The sequence below is a fragment of the Spermophilus citellus genome, assembly GCF_964194105.1.
Source record: "Spermophilus citellus genome assembly, chromosome: 2".
NCBI classification, from domain to species: Eukaryota; Metazoa; Chordata; class Mammalia; order Rodentia; family Sciuridae; genus Spermophilus; species Spermophilus citellus.
Genome location: NC_138183.1, coordinates 219,669,947 through 219,692,610, shown reverse-complemented (window position 1 = coordinate 219,692,610; position 22,664 = coordinate 219,669,947). Strand labels below are relative to the sequence as shown.

The window sequence follows — 22,664 nt, the reverse complement described above, 5'->3', positions numbered from 1 at the left end:
CATTGAATATTATTTCAACATAGTAGATGGTATTAAAAATATTTGTTGTATTTAGGTTCTGATAGGATGTGAACCCATATCATGAGGTCTTTTGGGTCATTGTAAAGATGAACGTTTACTATTGGTGAGATGGGTCATTATAATATTTGGTTAGAGGAATGACATGATGTAATTTATATTTTAAGATTTTTACTCTAGCTGGATGTTGAGAATACGTTGGAAGGTTTTGACTATGGTAGAAGATGGGACTAAGAATCTGTTTCCATAATCTGCCCATGAGAAAATATTAATATTGTGTTTATATAAGAGATAATGCAAATGGATATGTTCTTATATTGGGAGTATATATACCAGGATTCTTTCATGAATTGAAAATGAGAGTGAGAGAAAGCAGTAAATGTTGGTTTATGTCATGTGGACTTAAATCAGCATGAAAAAGTGAAGTTGCTACTTGTTGAGATGGAATACAGCAGGATCATATTTGGGATTCTAAAACAATCACTGTGATGATAATAAATGTCCCTTGATACTTTAAAAACCAGGCATGAAGTATGCAATTTTTCTGTTGAACTTTTGTTTTTTTTTTTCTTTTTACTCTACTAATATACCACCAAAGACAACTATTAATAGTATGAACAAATACATTGAAAGGAAAAATACATCTTTTACTGTGTGTGTGTGTGTGTGTGTGTGTGTGTGTGTGTGTGTGTTTGTGCTTGGGATTGAATCCAACTGCATAGTACCACTAAGCTACATCTGAAATTTTTTTTTTTTGAAAGGACATCGCAAAGTTGATGAGGTTCTCCTCAAACTTGCTATCCTCCTGCCTCAGCCTCCAAAGTAGCTCAGAGTAAGGTGTGTGCCACGTTCATTGAATACATTCTTTCAGATATGGAATAATGCAGTTGAAAAGTCCCTTCTGCTTTGCAGATGAGAAAACAGAAGCTTAAATTACAGAATGAAATATCAGCAAATATGAAACTAGAATTCAAGGACTCTGACTTCTGATCTACTTCTTTTTGCACATACCCTTTTGCAAATACCACCTCTCTAGTGTTACTGAATGGACCAAAACTAAACTGAAATATAAAATCCATTGACTTCTAGATCCTACAGCAGTCTCCTCCCAGCTTTCCCATTTTCCAGGAAAGCTTTCCCAGGCTTTAGGAACCACCCAGTTCCCAAAATAGATAATATACTTTTTGGCTTTTGTTACATCTTCCTGCTTTGTTACTAATTTTTATATCATTTGTCTACTGTCATGCAGTATATCAATCCCAAAATCAACTTTTAAAAACAACAGTTTTATTTGTTCAGAATTCCAGGGATAAACCATTTTGCCTACCTCAGCTGGGCCCCATACAATAGTAAGATTCTTCTGCTGGCTCACGTGGGCAGTCTTTGTGACTTCACTCAGGTACTGAGTTGTCCAGGGGCCTGATGCTCTAGAGAAACATGGCTGAGACAGCTTCTTTGTGTTATATTTGGTCTCATCCTCCAGAAGACTATCCTGGGTTCATTATGTGATTAAAGAGTTTGCTTTATATTATATAGATAAATATCACTGTCTTAAGTTTGCATTTCCCCAAAGGCAGATCCTGACATAAGGTGTGAATGGAAGTCATTTGGATCATTACTGATTCCAGTAAGCACTGGCAGGCAAGTGGCAAAGTAATTTTGGAAGGAGAGGAAACCCATACAAGGTGTGATTTTGAGCAAGGTGTGGATTTGAGCAAATCCAACTGTGATCTGTTGGGATTCAGTCTCACTGGGGATCTCTGGAAGACAGGACAGAATGTGTCTGAGTTACCATTTTGGAAAGGCAAAAGCCAGTGCATTTTCTCTCCACCTCCCTTTAGTCATTGGCTGAATGTCAATGATGACACCCCCATGCACTTCTGACCTTCCTGGAGCAAAGGCTGATAGAAAGCCTACAACAGACAATAGCAGGTGCATTTAGATGCCATTGACATGTACTGGGACACTGAGTGCCGATAAGCTGTGCCTGTTGCACCCACACTGATGACTATGGTCCTAAGATCCCACTGCATTCTTAGCCCTGTCCTTGGCTTGGTCACACACTATGCCATTGTCTTCTCTGAAGTGTCTCTCTTGGGAAGGGAAGCCCATGGTTTAGTGTAGTAAGCTTATTTTCTGAAAGGCATGCAGTCTGAACCCAAGCTGTCATTATCACAAAAGTTTTCCATCCTGTGAGATTTGAGTTTTTTGCCTCCTCATTGACTTTCCCTACCTCTGCAAGAATATTTCTTTACATACAGTTTCCTAAGTCTCACAATCACAGACTAGACTCCGAGTCCCAGTCTCCTTGTACCATCAGGAAAGAGTGGCCTGAAAATAAAGTGGTTCTATACCTGAGAATTTGGACATCTGGACGAGTAAATTTTGAAGTGTGAGCTAGTGTGAAACTGAGTCACAGTTCTATCGAGAGTTCCTTGTTTCAAAGAAAGGTCCATTTTAAGCCATGGAACATTATATATCCTTTCCAGGAAAAGGATAAATCATTAGTTAATCCATGATTTAATAAAAATGTTTTTCCTTAAATTCAGAGAAGACAACATACTAAAAGCAAAACAATAATGAAGAAACTGAATCCTCAAGTCATTTGCTACTTTTAAAATTTATTTTGCTCATCTATATGCATTGGAAGATATATACTCACATTATCTAGAACACCTACTCATAAAAACCTTCCCTGACCTCCAGCAGTGACTCACACCTTGCTGTTGAGTGGGTTCACAGCTTCTTGTAGCTCTTCCTTGAATACTATTAAAGGTGCAATTTTATTTTTATTACTATTTGTTAATAATTGCCTTATCTAATCTGTAAGATCTTCTAGGATGTAAACTATATCTTATTTGCTTCTTGTTGTACATATGAATGCAATGTGGAAAGCAGAAAACAAGTATATATTAAATGAATCAGCATACAAATTACAAAGATAAAAATGAGTAAACGAGAACACTATGTACATTCGTCAGCATGAGTAAATTTGGTTAAAAAAGAATCACTGCTCCCAAGAGTGTGGTGGGTGGGGGGTGCATGCACATGCATGTGTATCCTTAATACCCCAAACCTGTAATATCTCAGATGGTCCAAAAAAGGGAAGAAGTGGTTCTTCACAAATGTGATTAAATTAATATCTTACATTACCCAAGTATACCATAAATAGAAATATAATCATGTGTACCTTTATGTAAGACAGAGAGAAATTTGACTGAAGCTAAGGCATAGTGACTACAAAGGCAGAGATTAGAGTACTAGAATGGAAATTAAGGATGACCAGAAAGTTCAGAGACTAGAAACAGATTCTTCCTAAAGACTCCTGAGGAAGCACAACCTGCCAGCACCTTGATTTTGGCTCAGTGAATGGACTTTGGATTTCTGGGCTTCAGTATTACAAGAGAATACATTTCTATTGCTTTAAGCTTCCAAATTGGTGGTAATCTGCTGCAGTACCAATAGGTAACTAATCCACTGACAACTTTTAAATAAGTAAATCCAGCACCAAATTACCAGAGACTGGTAACCATGAAAATGGTTCAGCATATGTGCTGTAGGAACTCAGAACAGAGGGTCTAAGAAGAATAAGAATAGCCATTGAACCGTTTTTCTTGAGAAATGATGAAGAACTTGGAGACAAATTTGAAATTTGAAGGGAAAGACTCTTACATTGAAAATTCTGCCTTCACAAAGGAAAGGTGGTATGCCATAAGCAAGGTAGGTTTGAGTCAGACAAAAGAGGGGATGGAATATCAAGCTTAAGATGTGGACATTTTTTTTTTTTTTGTCAAAAATCACTAAAGTTTTTGAGGAAAAAAAAAGTGCCCAGGTAAGCACATTGTTTAATAGTGATGGTGGCAGATATGAGGTGACAAAAAGCATGGACTAGTCTTGGTATTGGGAGATCAACCAGAGGGTTACAGCAGTAATCCAGAAAAGAATAAAATACTGAGATAAATTTGGAACTTAGGGACATAACGAGAAACTGTCTTCAGTGGATCCAGTAGGAAAATACCTGGGCAGAAAGTCAGAAGGCCTGTGCTTTATTCAAGCAACCAACTTATCTTCTCCGGCCATCATGAGAAGCATGAGCATGAATTGGGTTTTATTATATGTTTGACTTTTAACAATCTATGTTTTTTTCCAGAAATACCTAGTATAAATCACACTGCAAGTCTAAAGCACTAAACTCTGAGGAATACCAAGTCAAACAAGGACCTCCTTAACTGCTCTTATTTCTCTCTCTCTCTGTCCCCTCTAGTATCTACAACTACGATTCAACAAAGTGGTTCGTTATGCAGCAACTGTCATCTACATTGTGCAGACGGTAAGGGACAGTGGCTGAAGTGGGAACCAGGGATTCCAAGATACATTTACCGGTGTTTTTTCGTTTGTTTTTTTGTTTGTTTTAATGGGGCAAGTAACTCAATGAAAGGTCAAACAATACTAAGAAACCACTACTTTCTTCCAAAGATAGCATTTATAAGAAATGTGATTACCTTGAGAGCCATTCACATTGCTAAAATCCATACATATGGACTAATAATAAGAACAAGTATATAAGTCACAAAAGGGAAAAAATTGCTACAAGTATATTTTACTACGATTTAACCTGTACAAGCATTAAATATAAAACATCTGATAGCCAATTCTTTTCTTTTTCTTTTTTTTTTTTAATTGTTGTTGTTGTAGTTGTTGTTTTAAGGTCACTTTAAAACAATTTTCCTCTTACTCTGGACACAGTAGTGAATTTCCTCCCATTGACCAAGTGCTCTTTTCTACAAGATAACCTTCCTTCTTAATCAGAGTTCCCACTGATGCCAGATGGATTTAAGCAAGAGAATAAGAAGAAAACAATACCTCTTGAACTGCCTACGCATATTTGCTGTTGAAACCTTCAGATGCCATCTCCAAATGGTGGACGTCCACTTAAAATGAGATGTGAACTGAACCCATTACAGCAGTGTAGCAATCACAAATCAATTCTGTGAATTAGATGGTGTTCATTACATACCTGTCCCCCTGTTTTAGTCTTCCTTAGAGTTTTTTCCTCTCACATTCCCCCACCTCCCTAATCTCCACTCTAAAGTCCATATTTTAGCAAACTGCTGAAATGTACTTCTGTTCTTTAGTAAAGTTTCTCATGAAGTCGGCAGAGAACCCTTTGTGATGGGCACATGAGGGGAGTGGGTAGAGGGAAGTTGAATCAAAAGCTGAACTCGAAGCCTGTGTTTTTGTATTCTTTAAAAATACACCAAATGTAACGATGACATCTCAAAATGAGCAGTCATCTTGAAAACCCACCCCTCTTCTCCCATCTCATGATTACATCCCTTCTACAAATTAGTTACAGTGTTAAATTACTTCAACAAGAGAGTGGACGAGAAGGGAATGTTTGGTGAGCACGTTGGAGGAAGGTCAATAAAGAGCTTCTGGGCAGTTTTCCCTCCATGGCTCTCCCCACTGCTACTCACCTCCTTCTTGTTCTCTACCAGATTCTCTACACAGGTGTGGTGGTGTATGCTCCCGCTCTGGCACTCAATCAAGGTGAGTCTTCTATATTCCCATGGACATAAGTCTACTACTTTTATGCCTGAATTCTCAACTTGAACAAATGTATATAAAATACCCTGTTAGAAGAATATCACTCTGCTTAAGATGCTCTGAATTACTGTAGTAGTCACTCCATAAAGCTCTAAAAACTGATTTGACATAGAAAATAATGCAAACAAATAGTTATTGGACTTTGCCTTGCAAAACTGGGTAGTTCTAAACACCCAGTTCAATCATTGTCATCATTTGGGTTTTTCATTTTGTTTTTTAATCATAGAAATGATGGTATTCTGGGGGTTATATGCGTACAACTGCTAAGTAGGGTCCTCTATATGTGGTCATGTTTCAGTGACTTTATAAAGTACACAATCTGAGCACAAGAATGAAAGTTGCCTGTAATAGTCATACTGTGATGAATAGTTGATCCTTTCAAGAAAATAGAATCTTAGAAGCAAGAGTGATTTATTTTTTTCAGTGATATTGCCACTTTCACCAGAAAGTCCTTAATATTCTAATTAGTTGGGCTATGTGTTTATACTGAGAAATTTTAATTCCTCATGGATGCCTAGGTGGTTTTAGATTACTCAAATTTCATTAAGACAAAACAAAAGACATAAATCACTTGAACCAAAGATGGAAATCAAAGAATCTTAGGAGAAAAAAAATTAAATAGTACATGAATTTTATGGATTGGTTTAAGATATAAAAATGTAATAAAAATAATCTTTATCAGAGCTGAGAAAATTCAATGAGAGAAAATGAATTTGATTTATTTTTGCCCACGGGGAAAAAAAAACACTGCAAAAACTACTGTGACTTTTTCCTCATAAAATTTTCTCTTTTACTTGGCTCAGAGAAATTTCTTTTAATGTTTTTTTCTCCTTTCATAGTGACTGGGTTTGATCTCTGGGGCTCTGTGTTTGCAACAGGAATTGTTTGCACATTCTACTGTACCCTGGTATGTATCTAGTTGGAAAAATATTAAACACTCCTCCTAATTTGGAATAAGGGCAAATTTCCAGCAGCAGGACTTCAAATTACAGCTGTAATTGATATCCCAAAATTAAATAGCAATATATTGGCTTATATGCCTTAGTTTCCTGAGGAAGGTGCTGTTTCTCCTCCTCCTCCTCCTCCTCCTCCTCCTCCTCCTCCTCCTCCTCCTCCTCCTCCTCCTCCTCTTCTTCTTCTTCTTCTTCTTCTAAAATCAGACATTAGGCAAATTTGAAGTCTGAGTTCACTCAAGTATGTTATTCCTAATGAAAGTTGATCTAATAAAAGACATACCTCCTTGATCAGAGGACAGAGCCCAGGTGACCCTGTGCAACTTCTAAGAATAGTTTTCTCCTTAACAGTTTTCATAAATCATAGGTAGCATTTTATTGTTCACTGTCTGTCAGTTGAGAAGCAGCAAAATACATGCATGAGTGAGCAAGGATAGTTAGTATTTTTAAAACATGAGGATTCCACAGTTATTTTGTCTCTCATTTATAGATAACTTAGATTATATTTAACATTTGTCTTTACACATGCTTATTTTTTAATCAAGGAATCTGGCTGGTATTGATAGCATGTTCGAACAATTATTACAATTAGTTGATTTTAACAAAGAGTCATTGAGCACTTATTATTTGCCCATCCCCTGCAACTGGAGGTTTTATTCTTCTGACTCATCACACCATTTTCTGGCTAAATGTAACCAATTAAGAATATGGTGGTGGTTCCCAGATAGAGGGATTCTCCTTCCTCCTTTACAAAGAAAAGTAAAATTGTTGATACATTATCATAAAGTAGAATATGCTTACAACACGTATATTTTGTAACAAATATATGATAATATACAATTTAAACTGCCCTTGTTTCTCTTTTTCATACTTGAAAATTCCACAATTTCTACACATTTAAAGTTTTATCTTCATCATTTTTTTCTATCACATTAACACTATAGTATAGCAAGATACTATGAGTGAATATTAGCAAAACAACAGATGAGATTTAGCCTGTCAGGATTAGCATACATTGGCATTGCAAGATACTGAATAAAGAATAGATTTTCCAAAAGAACTTAAATAAAGAAAGAATACAATTTCAAAGCCAAGCAAGCATCAGCAATAATCAACAATGTACCAATTACGATAAAAGTAGATACATTTGAAAAGTTATACAATTTCTATACCAGAAGATATATCTGAAGAAATGACAATATTTCAGAAAGACAAAGAGATGCAAAAATGAAAGAGAAATGGGGTCATATAAAAGATAAATGTGAACATCTAATTTATGTGTAATTAAATTCTCAGAATAATACAGAAAGAATGAAGGAGATCTCAAAAAAATGTAACTCAAAAATTTTCAGAACTGTTAAAAGATAAAAATCCATAGAATTAATGAAAAGTACGAACTTAAGGAATAAAAAGAAAAAAGAAAGATCTGCATGTATTAGTGAAATTATAGAATAGTAGGTATGAAAAAAAAAAAGACCTGAGCAAGAGCCAGCAGCAACAGTAGATGCCAGAGATACTGGAATAGTATTTTCAAACACATGAGGACAAATAATTGTCAACTTATAATTGTATTTTCAATAAAACTGTCTTTCAAGAATTGAATGTCAAGAACCAAGAGAATTTGTCACTAACAGCTTTTCCTCCAAGAAAACACCTAGAGGAAGTACTATGGGAAGAAGGGAAAAATGTGTTCCAGTTTTAAGTGGAAAAAGTCATGATTAAGAAATAAAATACAGGAAGAACTCCCTAATTCCAAAATCCAAAATGTTTTAAAATGTGAAACTTTGTGAGTGTAGACATTATCTTCAAACAATTTTGGATTTTAGAGCTTGTATTTCAAATTTTGGATTTCTCAGGTTAAGGGTATTCAGCTGAAAAATTCCATACAAATATTCCTAAATCTGAAAAACACTGAAATCTGAAACGTTTCTGGTTGCAAACATTTTGGATGTAGGATACCTGAAGTAAATATTTAGTAATTCTAGTCAGTTGTTATTTAATATTGTATTTCCTTACAATATTAAATCATATATATTATTTATGATATAAAATATATGAATAATAATCGTTCATTTGCTTTTATATAATTTTGGGATTAAGCAAAAGAACAAATCCCAAATTGTCCAACAGTAGCATCTAAATCAGGAAGCGAATAACCAGGTTTATAGGTTTATACCATTTGAATTGTTGGGGTTTATGGCATTAAGTTTTTCACTCTTAAATTTAAAATGTATGGGAAAATTTCAAGGGAACCTCTTTAAATAAAACAATCAAAATGAAAAAATTGAATTTAAATAAAAACAATTGATCTAAGCATGTGCAGGAAAGAGAAAAACAGGCACAGAAAAAGTCGAGACCCCTTATAGTACAATATTAAAAAAGAGTCTGAGCGTTTTAATGAATAAAAGGAAATGAATTAAATTTGCTACCTCCTAACTGGCTTCTCCTCTCCATTCTTTGTTTGCCAGATGAATCTTCCTCAGACATGTATTTCTTTATGCCACTTCAGTTGCCTAATTCTCTTCTTGCTTCCTATTGTTTGCAGCATAAAGAAAAGCTTGTTAACCTAGAGTTGAAAATATTTCATGAAGTGAATCCAATCTGCCCATCTCAGTTTGCCTCACCGCACCTCTGTGCCATCTCTCCTCTCTAGCCATGCTAGAGGCTTCTGTGTCTCACCAGCATGGGGCCTATTTATCTAATACCTGCGTTCTTACTGTGAGCTCTTTATTGTGATCCTCTAGTGGATGATCCATGTGGAAAATAACCAGAGGAAAGTATTTTAAAAATAAGTGATTCCTGCCATCCAGAGGTTTGCCATTTAGTGAGGTGGACATTAGATTCAAATCAACAAAGTTTGATGAGAGAGAGGAGCCCCCCAGGGAAGAGACAGAGACTTGCTGTATACAGGAGTCAGAGAAAACTTCATGGTGACTGTAATCTGACTCAACGACTACTTGATAAAGGAGTTTGTTCTTTTGCATGTGTAGCTAATGCTCAAGTTTGTGCAAATTTTTGCATAACCAATGCCAAATAATCTCTGAATACTGAAGCCTTGGGTATTGGGTCTTCATGTGACTAAAATCTAAAATTGACATTTGAGATTGGAAAGCAGAACATCTTTAAAGGAAATCAAGATAGAACTATCTAGGAGGGAGGAGGTAAAAATTTTATTGTTTCTCAAAACATGATTTAGACAATATATTAGACTAACACATGCCTTTATCAGGGATTTTTTTTAAATCAAATTTTATTTTTAATTACAAAAGAAATGATGGGACAACCATCATCAAAAAATATGTTTTTTTTTTCTTCTCAAGTTAAAGATAAAGCATGTCATCTTTTCACAGAAGTTCTTGACACTCTGGAGGAGTAACTGGGGATGATAATTCTACTTTTCAGTGTTAAAAATATCACATCCTTCCTTTACCTAGAGCTTTTCATTTAAAAAAAAACCACTTTTTAAAATATGTTGCTTCATTTAATTTTTCCCTATTAGCTCACCCCATCTTCACTATCGTGGGATTCTATGCATTCTGTATGGTGCGATTCTTAAGGACTTCTATACATGGAACACTAAATGCAACAGTCTCTTTTTCCTCCTTTCTTCTTATCCTCAGGTTATCAGCTAAAATTCTACATTAGAATCCATTAGGGAGTTTCAAAAGACATTGAGGACAAACCCCTAATACAGACCTCAATTAATTCAGAAACCCTTTTAAATCCCTCTGGTGATTCTAGAGGGAAACGAGGCTTCATAACCACTGCTCTGATATCTTGCATAATTATTCTATACAAATTCTACTACTAAATTTGCCTTCCTTAAACTCTATTTTTTTCACCTTCCTACTGGATCATCCTGTAGCTCTTAAAACTCCTTCCTTCATGGATATATAGAATCCAACATTCCTTTCTAGGTTTTTAATTCTTCCTAGTATTTGACTATCTCCATTTCCCAAAGTGTTTTCACTGCCACTAGTTTCATAAAAACAAACAAAAAAAAGAGTCCAAGTTATACAAGTCATACCAGGAGATTATTCTTACTTCCCGTGCTTATCTAATCTGTATTTAGTGAATCATAAGCTATTTCTTGAATATTCTTCAAATCCATACCCTTACCCTACTTCAAACTGTTGACCATCTTGGGCATAGACTTCAGGAATAAACTCTGAGCTGCTCTCCTGACACCTTGTCTTCTGTAGTCTTACAATTCATTATCCACACAACCAACAATGGAAATATTACCAAAAAAACCCTCTTATCAATCTCTTTTTAATGATATTTCCTGGCAATTGTGAATTATTTAAGTGTACTTATCAATATCTATCTGCTTGACCTCGAGAGAATTCAGAGGTTCCCCCTTTAGGCTCTCCACAGCTTGATTGTGTATATCCAAGTTTTCTTTCATTTCCTTGAGGACCAATATTTCTTGTTTCTTCATACATGTTGGTTTGATCCCCTCTTGGTCTTCTGTGCCTGACAAATTTTTACTTATTCTTCAGAATTTAGCTTGTCTATCACTCTGAAAGAATTGGTTCAGACTTCCTGCTGTATGCTCCAATAGTAACCTGTTCTTAATTGTATGTTCCATAATTTTAAGTTGTCATATTACTATCAAACATCTGCTTCTTCCATTAGATTTTGAGCTCAATGAAATTAAGGAAGAAACATAGTTATACGGCTGCTTAAATTTGTTGTGTTCTTCTGTAGTGTCCCTAGTTCTAAAAGTTGGTTGGTGGTTTCTTAGTATATTTTTCACTTACAACTTATTCTCATGTTTAACAAAAAATTTGACACATAAAAGATACTCAGCAACTGTTATTGAACAAATGAAATGATTGCATTAGTAGGGAAACTGTCCTGAGTGGGGAGCTTTACAGACCTTGCTGTTAAAACTTTACATCATTCTGTTCATTTTAGGGAGGATTAAAAGCAGTGGTGTGGACAGATGCGTTTCAGATGATTGTCATGATTGTAGGCTTCTTAACAGTTCTCATTCAAGGATCGGCTCACAATGGTGGATTACAAAATGTATTAGAGCAAGCAAGCAATGGATCCCGACTTCATATAGTTGAGTATGTCCAATGCTACTATTTAAGGCATTATAAAGATTTAATTGAATGGCCTCATCAACTAATAATTCTAAGCATTGAATGAATTGACATTCACTTTCTTCACTGTTTCACAGTTTTGATGTAGATCCCCTCCGGAGGCACACTTTGTGGACAATATCAGTGGGAGGAACTTTTACTTGGCTCGGAATCTATGGAGTTAATCAATCAACCATCCAGCGATGCATCTCTTGCAAAACAGAGAAGCATGCTAAGCTGTAAGTTATTAATCAAAAAAATTTCCATCATTTCTTCCACTTTATTGAGTTCTTATTATATGCTTTCTACAGCTGTGCATGTATGTGAAAGAGGGAGAGAAATGGCAAGATTTATTTAAACTTTTCATAAATTTTGTGAGTTAGGCATTACTATACCCATCTCAGCAAAGTGGCCGAGTTGGAGTTTGAATGAAGTCAACCTGCCTTTGCTGTGGGTGGTGACGCAGAGATAAATACCTGTGTTTCTTGCTCACAGTTTCCATGATGAAATGGCTCTCATGGCTCAGCCTGTGGCTTGCTCAATTATTTTCTGTTGTGTTAAGAGGTAAATTGAGGCACAATAAAATTTAAAATGTTTATTTGAAAAAATAACAATTCACAATTCAAGATGCTTAGAAGTGTTTTGGGGATTCCACAGAGGGACTTCAAAGGGGGAAGCTCTTGAAGAATGAACACCGAAGTAAAGAAAGAAAATACTTGATTGGTCATAGTTATACGGCTGCCTTAATTTGTTCCATTCTTCTGTAATGTCCCTAGTTCTAAAAGTTGGTTGGTGGTTTCTTAGTGGTTAGCTTTGAGTTTCATTTTTCTTTAATGTAGACATTTAGAAAAAATAGTTCAAGTGAAGCTTGACCTGTGTTTTGTTAAACTCCCTTATGAGGCAGGAATGTTTAGAGATTCTGTAGGAGAGGCCTAAATTTTAATTTATTTTAACAGATGTACTTACCCTTACAGTTTCCAAGGAGAGTTTTAAAAGAAGAGAACCTAGAACAATGTGGCAAACTGTAAAGGGACTGTTGCCACTTCTGTTCTTACTAGATTGGCTGTCTGCAGGACATGAACAGAGAGGCACACCTTGTCAAGCCTCTTTCTAGCACTTCAGGACATCATGCACTCTGGAATGGACACCAAGGGTGGTTATAATACTCTCTCAAAAAGCTTGTAGGAAAACCAGAGTTGCATCTAAAATGATGTCTTGTCCCCAGTGCTGCTGCCTAAGGCTGTAGTACCCTAGCTTTGTCAAGATGCCCTAAACTTTTCTTAGTGAAAGTGTCATTATGAATATTCCCCACATGATTTTAAAATACTTTCAATGTACAATTTCTTATTTGCACTGAATAAAACATAAAACTGTCTGGAAATGATTCAACCATTTTGTGAGTTGAGTTCCAGAAGGAGAACTGGGATGTTACTACTTACATATTTCATAACTCTCATAGGGAAGTGAACACATTACCCAATGTTCTATCAATTCACTGGTAAAATATTCCAATCTTATAAAATACTATTATCACAAACCCTTTACACACATGATCATCATTTTATCAAACAGTTGCATTACTGAAAATGGAGGTGGCTTTGATCTTAAAACTTATTTAAATTAAAGTTCATTAACAAACTGTCTTAAGAGAAACCAGAATTGGATGTATCTGTGAAGAGACAAATCCTTTGGTGAAACACACAATAGTTCTCTGTTAAGTTTAGTTTTTTTAATCTTATGGATATTAGTTTCTCTAGTTCACATGCTTAATTTCTCCCTATACTATACTATACTATACTACTGGTACTTGAAAATTAGCAATTATATCTTTTTCATCATTTTTCCCCACAAGGTGAAGACTAATGTTTTATGCTTATTAAAAAATCATCACTTATTAAACAAAGTAATGCTTTAAGAAGCTTCAAGAATGCTTGTGTGTGTAAACACACATACACATTAGGAAGATAATATATGTGTGTATACACCACATGCATATGTATACATTTTTATGTATGTATCTCTAAGCCTCACTTAGTGGGTTTGTTTGATTGAAACATACATCAGTGAAATCTCATTCATACACTGGCGTGGAACTTGAATATCTTGTATTAGCATTGGGTGTGTATGAAAATTGTAATAAAGAAGAGATACTCATGAAGAAAAAAATATACAGAATTTTCTAAGCATGTAGGACTGTCACCGGATTCTGTCCATTCCCAATCTTACAAAGGGATAGAGCTGTGATGGATTTTTTTTTTTGATAAGGAAAGATAAAAAAAAATCTATTTAAGAAAAACTTTTCTGAGAGAACCTATGGTGATTTAATCGTTAGTGATAAGTACATTTAAGTAGACATAGCTGGAGGAGAGATTGTTGTAGTGAGGAAATAGTGGGTTTCTCAGGGGTACTTCTGGACCTGTGGGGGGCCACTCAGGGTCAGAGGAGGGCTCTTACCATCTTTGAGCACAGTTTGCCCAATGCTGAGCAAAATATTCTCATTTTGCTCAATTATCTGAAGAATAATGTAGTTGAAACATTCCAATGGGGAATAAGAAAAAAAAATCTGTTACTTAGGAAAGTAGGCAAGCAGAAATAGATACATAAAGTTCATATTAAATGTGGCTTCAAGCTAAAACCAGGAGTGGCTCATTATATGGGCAGTTAATTGGATGACCAAGAAGACTGATTACTTAACCAAAGACAAATTTATTTTAAGCCAGATCTTCCTTGAACCTAGAAATAGTATCACTAATCAAGTCATTTAAATGACATTTTTTTTTTCCTTTAGGACCTAGTGTATCTTTCAAGACTACTAAAAATAAATGGTGCTATGGAAGTAGGGGAAGTTGATGCAGGATATTGGGGCCCTTCCCATCATATCCTATCCATAGCTAAAATGAGTACATGTACACACATAAAGTTGCCCGGTAAATATATTTTATGGACTCAATGAAGTCTGCACTTGGCAAACAGGAAAATTTATTTTTTTTAATTTATTTTATTTTATTTTTTTTATTGGTTGTTCAAAACATTACAAAGCTCTTGACATATCATATTTCATACATTTGATTCAAGTGGGTTATGAACTCCCATTTTTATCCCGTATACAGATTGCAGAATCACATCGGTTACACATCCACGTTTTTACATATTGCCATACTAGTGACTGTTGTATTCTGCTATCTTTCCTATCCTCTTTCCTATCCTCTACTATCCCCCCTCCCCTCCCCTCCCCTCCCATCTTCTATCTCTACCCCTTCTAGTGTAATTCATTTCTCTCTCTTGATACTTTTTCCCCTTTCCCCTCACATCCTCTTATATGTAATTTTCTATAACAATGAGGGTCTCCTTCCATTTCCATGCAATTTCCCTTCTCTCTCCCTTTCCCTCCCACCTCTCCTCCCTGTTTAATGTTAGTCTTTTTCTCATGCTCTTCCTCCCTACTCTGTTTTTAGTTGCTCTCCTTATATCAAAGAAGACATTTGGCATTTGTTTTTTAGGGATTGGCTAGCTTCACTTAGCATAATCTGCTCTAATGGCATCCATTTCCCTGCAAATTCCATGATTTTGTCATTTTTTAGTGCTGAGTAATACTCCATTGTGTATAAATGCCACATTTTTTAATCCATTCATATATTGAAGGGCATCTAAGTTGGTTCCACAGTCTATCTATTGTGAATTGTGATGTTATGAACATCGATGTAGCAGTATCCCTATAGTACGCCTTTTAAGGACTTCAGGGAATAGTCCGAGAAGGGCAATAGCTGGGTCAAATGGTGGTTCCATTCCCAGCTTTCCCAGGAATCTCCATACTGCTTTCCATTTTGTATGTAATTAAAGTCCATTTATATTGAGAAACATATTCAAAACACCATGACTAACATTCTATACAATCTTCCCATTGGTTTCTCATCTCTCATAGTTGACTGGTAAAATTATAAAATTCTTTGGTTAATGTTATGAATTTACAATCCCACCTAGACAGAACATAAAACCTTATATTAAAATTTCAAAAATTTAATTTAGCTAAAATTTAAAAAGTTAGGAAAAAAGAAAGAATTTAAAAGCTGTAAAAGAGCACCAAATCACATATAAAGCCAAACCCATTGGAATAACAGCAGATGCATCGTGATGACATAGATAATGACAATGTATTTCAAGTCCTGAAAGAAACAACAATCAACCTAGACTACTATATTCAGAAAAGGTCAGCCTTCAAAATTGAAGGATAAATAAAAACGTTCCAAAGATAAGCACAAACTAAAGGAATTCGCAACCATTAATCTAGCACAGCATAAGATACTAAAAGGAATCCCACACAAAGAAGAGGCAGATAAAAAATAACCAAGAGAATATGGTAAATGATAAATCACATTAGAAAAATAAATAAGCATATGCTAATTAGGAATGAATCAAATGTTAAATTTTAAAAATGACAAGAATAATACATGCTGCTCTATAATAACACTTATGTCAATGGTCTTAATTCCTCAGTTAAAACATGTAGATTGGAAGATGGGATTGAAGAATAAGACCCAACTGAATGTTGTCTCCAAGAAACACACCTCATAGGCAAATAAATCAACAGACTAAAAGTAAAATGATGGAAAATGATTTTATATGCAAATGAAATCCAACTGTAAGCAGAGTCCCTATTGTCATGTCAAACAAAGAAGACTTTAAGACAAAACTGGTCAGAAGAGACAAAAAAGGTTTTATCATATTGGTAAAGGGAACACTGCAACAAGAAGATATGACAATTATAAATATTTATGCCCTGAATGTCAGTTTGCCCAATTTCATAAAACAAACATTACTTAATATAAAGGGTATAATGGGCCTAATGCAATAATTGTGGGAGACTTCAGTGTATCACTCTCACTAATAAGTCATCTACACACAAAAAAATACATCAGATTTAAATTACATTATTGATAAAACAACTTAACAGATATCTACAGAATATTTTATCCAACAATGGCTGAATAAGCTTCCGTTTTAGCACTGGTTTTTCCAAAATTGATCACATTTTAAGGCATAAAATCTCAGCAAATAAAAAAGATTTGGTTTCATACTCTTTTCATATATTAATGGAATTAAATTAGAAATTAACAGCAAGAAAAGCTATAGAAACTATACAAATCCATGGAGAATTCATTGAACAATACACTTGAATGATGAATGGGTTATACAATTAACCATGGTGGACATTTTAAAATTCTTAGAATTAAACAAAACTGGAAACACAATATACTAGAAGCTTTGGGGTATGGTAAAAACTGTTATAAGAGGAAAGTTTATAGCTATACATGCCTGCATAAAACAGCAGAGAGATCTCAAATAATTGAACTTCTTATTTGCAAACCAATACCAAAAGTAATAGAAAGAAATAATACAGATCACAGCCAAATTCAAGAAATAGAAACATAAAGAAGAGTAAAAAGGATTAAGGAAGAGTTAGTTCTTTGAAACTATAATCAGTTTTTTTAAAGTAGCTAAAATAATGAAAACAAAACAGAAGACCTAAATAAAGTTAGAGATTAAAATGGAAATATTAGTGCAGACAAAACTGAAATCTATAGGGTCATTATAGACTATTTTGAAAACTTATATTCCAATAAAATAAAAATATTTAGTAAAAGGATAATTTTTTAGACATATATGATCTACCAAATTAGAACAACAGGACATGATTAATTCATCAATGAGACTGAAGCAGTGACAAAAATGTCTACCAACAAAGAAAAGCCCAGGACCAGATGGAGTCATAGCTGTATTATACTAGATTATTAAATATTAATGCCAGTACTCCTCAAATTATCCCATGAATTAGAAAAGGAGAAATGCTTCAAAACTCATTCTACAAAGCCACTATTCAACCTGATAGCCAAACTCAATAAGAACACTCAAGAAAAGGAAATACAGACCAATTTCTTTGATGGATATAAATGTAAAACTCCTAATAAAATATTAGCAAATATTCAATAATGCATCAGTTGTCACACACCATATTCAAGTTGGTTTTATTTCAGGAATGCAAAGATAGTTCAACATAGGTAAATCAATAAATGTTAATTCATTACATAAATAGAAGTAAAGATAAATATCACATTATCATCTCAATAAGAGCAGAAAAGTCATTTGAGAAAATTGAACATCACTTCTTAATGAAAACAATAAAGAAACTAGGGATAGAGGGAACTTACCTCAACATCATAATGACTATATATGTCAAACCCAAAGTTGATATCATACTAATGGGGAGAAACTAAAAGCATTTCCTTTAATATGAAGAACATGTCAAGGATGTTCACTTTCACCACTCCTAGTCAACATATTACTTGAAATTTTAGCCAGAACAATTTGGGAAGAGGAATAGATAAAAGGATACTAGTAGGAATAGATGGAGTCAAATTATCTCTGTTTGCAGATAATATGATCTTATACTTAGAAGACTTGGAATTTATCACCAGAAGAATCCCAGAGATGATAAAGTAGCTGGATGCAAAACAACATATAAAGATCAATAGCTTTTCTATATACTCATAATGAATCTTTTTAAAAAGAAATTAAGAAAACTATTTCATTTTACAATAGCTTTTTTATAAAATGTAAAATACCTAGGAATACATATTTAATGAAGAAGGTGAAAAAATGTCCACAAGTACAATTACAGAACACTGAAAAAAAAGAAGTAGAAGACACTAGAAGATGAAAACACCTCTCATATGCATGGGTAGGCAGAATTAGTACTGTAAAATGAACATATTATCAAATGCAATCTCCATGAAATTACCAAAGATATTCTTCACACAGAGAATATAAGCCTAAAATTCATATCAAAGAACAACATACCCAGAATAGCCAAAGTAGTTTTGAACACAAAGAGCAATGTTTGAGGTATTGCAATAACCAATTTCAATTTATAATACAGAGCCACCGCATCAAAAACAGCATGATATTGTCATATTTCAATGGAATAGAATAGAAGACAGAGACCAGCCCACACATCTGTAGTGATCTGATTGTTGACAAAGTGCCAAAAATATATGGTGAAGAGAGGAAAACTTGTTTTAAAAAGGATGTTACAAAAATTGAATATATAAAAGTGGAAGAATGAAATGAAATCCTTCTCCTACTCCATATTAAAGTTAATTCAATATGGATAAAAGATCTAGGTGTAAGACCAGTAGCTCTGAGGCTCTGAGAATCAAACACAGGGGAAACATTTCAACATGTAGGCACAGTAAAAATGTCTTGAATAGAACTCCAGTTGCTCAGGAAATAGTAGTGACTATTGACAAATGGGATTGTATCAAATTAAAAAGCTCTTGAACAACAAAGAAAACAATTAACAGAGTAAAGACATGGCTTACATAATGGGAGAAAAATCATTGCCAGCTACTCTTTTGACAAAGAATTGGTTTCCAGACTATATAAAAAATCTGAAAAACTCAATGCTAATAACTAAATAACTTATTTGGTAAATGAGCAAGTGAACTGAACAGAAACTACTCAAAAGTACAGATGGCTAACAAATATATATAAAAAAGGTTCAACATCTTTATCTGTCAAGGAAATGAAAATTAAATCTATGCTGAGATTTCATCTCATTCTAAGCATAATGATAATCATCATGAATACAAACAATAATAAATGTTGGTGAAGAAATAGGGAAAGAGGAATTCTGATCCATTATTTGTGAGGCTGTATATTAATATAACCACAATGGAAATCTGTATGGAAGCTTCTCAAAAAAATAAAAACAACAACACTATGATTCAGTTATACCACTCCTTGATATTTATCCAAAGGAATTAAAGTCAGCGACTTTAAAGACATATGCATACCCATGTTTATCACAGCACAATTCATAATAGCCAAGTTATGTCCTCAGCCTAAGTATCTGTCAATAGATGAATAGATAAAGAAAATGTGGTACATATATACAGTGGAATTTTATTCAGCCATAGAGAAGAATGAAATTATATAATTTGCAGAAAGATAGATGGAATTGTAGAGCATCGTGTTAAGCAAAGTGGGTTAGATTCAGAAAGTGAAATACGTATGTTTTCTTTCACATGTAGGAGCCAGAATGGAAAGAAAGGAATAACATGAAAATGGAAGGGACACCAATACAGTAGAAGAAAGGGAACAGGAAAGGGAGGAGGCCAGGGTAAAATTGATATATGACTGCATCAGTATGCCACAATGAAACCCATCATTATTTATAATTAAAATAAACTAACAAAAATGATTTGAACATTTAAAAAAGAATATGAGAAAACTTCTGACTTTCAAATGACTGAATGGATATGAAGTAACCATAGGATTCTACAAAATCTCCCAACTGGAATTATGCATGCTTGTGTCTTATAGAATAAGATGAATAGCTCCAAATAGTATGGTTAAGAGGGTGTTAAGTTTTTCATACTTTGTAGCATCTTTAAAAAATTCAACTTAAACTTTCATCTGAATTAATCACCAAAGTGAATATTTCCATAACTTGTCTATTTCTACATTATCTCATTATCCCTCTGGAAGAAAAGATGTTAAAATGTAAGTTGTTTTTTTGACAGTTTTCTGAATTGAGTAGGGGGGAAAATCACTTAAAGTTATATAATGAGATTGGTATGTGGAATTTTATCCAAGAAAATAGATCTCATACCACACATACTGAGATTTTGCAAAAGGTGGGAGGGGGAACCATTGCAATTTAAAAGAGATTCCATTTATCCATCTAAAATCTTACCTTATTGACATTTGTTAAGTAGTCTAAAAATATAAGACACTTTCACAGATGCAAAAGTATATAATCGAATGATTCTTGAGAGCTAAAGGACTCCTCAGAAATTAACCTAGAGTCTTTGGTTGTGCCCTTTCTACATTGTGACATGGCATAGAGGTGACCAGTTGGCTCATTGCTCTCTTCTAGTGCCTTGTACTTTAACTTGCTGGGTCTCTGGATCATTCTGGTGTGTGCTGTCTTCTCTGGATTGATCATGTACTCCCACTTCAAAGACTGTGATCCTTGGACTTCTGGTATGATCTCAGCACCAGACCAGGTATGGTTTCCTTGGGGGAAACAGCCGGAATGAGTGAGGTTCTGGCCATCATTGGTGAAGTGTAGTCTGTTCTGCCTTGTCCTCTGGACACTTCTCAAACCCCAAGGACTTAGCTTCTCTCCTCTGCTGTTGATGGAGTCACATGCACCAGGTTGCAATAAGGGGAATTGAGCATGTAACAAGAGGACACCTCTAAAGGCTGGGAATGCAGCTCAGGGGTAGAGGACGTGCCTAGCATTTGTTATACCCTGGTTCAAACTGAGTATTGAAACAAAACAAAACAACAACAACAGCAACCACAACATCAACAAAACACATTTCAATATCTAAAGGCCTGAGACCAGTTTAAAGCTGGGGAGAGAAGAAGGTAAATTTGGCTTTGGTTGTCAGTTGAAGAAAATGACCCTTATTGCCATAGCATTTCTGATCATGTCTTCTTAGCATAGCTTAAATATCATGACAACATATTACATTAAATGTGTTTTTAAAATTCCATGTATAGATAGTATGTTCTGGAGGAACAATCATTCTCCTGCTCCTCCCCTGCATGTTCATTCATCCTGCTTGTCATAGAGTGGCTGCTTTGCTACAAGCCTGGTATAAGGTGGAACCATAATATCTGGATGCCATCAAGGCATGTTTTAAGGGTTTGCTTTTCAGGTTTAATTGCTAACAATCAGAGTAAATAGTCAAGAAAATGGCGTACAAAATATATATACATATATATATATATATATATATATATATATATATATATATAAGATTTTATATATATATATATATATATATATATATAAAATCTTTTTTTTTTTACAGAAAAGCTACATTCCCACATTTCTGATATTGCTGAGAAGAGCATTATTCCCCACCCCACCCTTTCTCTTTCTTTCTCTTTCTCTCCCCCTAGCTGATGCCTTATTTTGTCATGGAGCTCTTTGCCACAATGCCAGGACTTCCAGGACTTTTTGTGGCTTGTGCCTTTAGTGGAACATTGAGGTTAGTATATCAAGAACAATGTGATGCTGATGGTGACAATGACGATGAGAATGATGATGAAATAACAAGGGTAATGGAGGTAATAATCAACAGCATCTGCTTAGCACTTATTATGTGTCCACTGTCATACTGAATGCTTTATTTGTATTTGCTCAATAGTTGTCACACAGCATTTGAGACTAAAACTGTACTTACATTATTGTTGGTTTGCTGATTCAAAAATAGGTTTAACAAGGTAGACAATTTATCCATGGTGAGTTAGTAAACTGCAGAAGCAGGATGTAAGCCTAGATTGTCCTTCATCTACACCATTCTGTTTATTATCTCGACCTTTTCTGATACTGTATAGTTACCTTTGCATCACTATAATGAAATACCTGAGACAATTAAATTATGAAGATAAATGGCTTATTTTGATTTATAGTTTTTAGGTTCTAGCCTCTGATCAACTATTCATTAGTTTGGAGTTCCAAGGAGGCAGCATGCCATGGCAAAATAAAATCACTCAGCTCATGAGCCAGGAAGTAGAAGAGAGGGATAGGAAGGTGTCAGGGCCCCATAATCTTCTTTGGGGACATTCCTTCTATGACCTAAGGACCTCCCAAAAGGACTTAATTCTCAAAGATTCCATCACCTCACAGAAGAACCACTTTGGGGACCAAGCCTTTAACACATGGACTTTTAGTGGATATTCATCATTTGCACTATAGCATTTTGTACCTGGACCCCAAAGGTTCGTGTCTACCTTATGATGTAAAATTACTCATTTCAACCCGGTGTGGTTGTGCATACCTGTAATCTCAGCGACTCAGGAGGCTGAAGTAGGAGGATCATGAGTTCAAAGCTAGCCTCAGCAAAAGTAAGGCACTAAGTAAATCAGTGAGATTCTGTCTCTAAATAAAATACAAAATAGGGCTGGGGATGTGGCACAGTGA

At 34.7% G+C, this 22,664-nt stretch overlaps 1 protein-coding gene across 1 annotated transcript in view; it reads left to right on the top strand.

Annotated features, from left to right (window-relative positions):
- The window catches only part of SLC5A12 (solute carrier family 5 member 12), a gene marked incomplete at both ends in the record, with an annotated part of 52,565 nt that overhangs the window by 3,501 nt on the left and 26,400 nt on the right, over positions 1 to 22,664 (top strand). Inside the window, 7 exons of the mRNA XM_081282243.1 lie at positions 4,283 to 4,348; positions 5,517 to 5,568; positions 6,465 to 6,532; positions 11,499 to 11,653; positions 11,767 to 11,907; positions 20,604 to 20,733; positions 21,641 to 21,729. Coding sequence (XP_081138369.1) covers positions 4,283 to 4,348; positions 5,517 to 5,568; positions 6,465 to 6,532; positions 11,499 to 11,653; positions 11,767 to 11,907; positions 20,604 to 20,733; positions 21,641 to 21,729 — 701 coding nt within the window. The remainder of the gene's footprint in view (positions 1 to 4,282; positions 4,349 to 5,516; positions 5,569 to 6,464; positions 6,533 to 11,498; positions 11,654 to 11,766; positions 11,908 to 20,603; positions 20,734 to 21,640; positions 21,730 to 22,664) is intronic.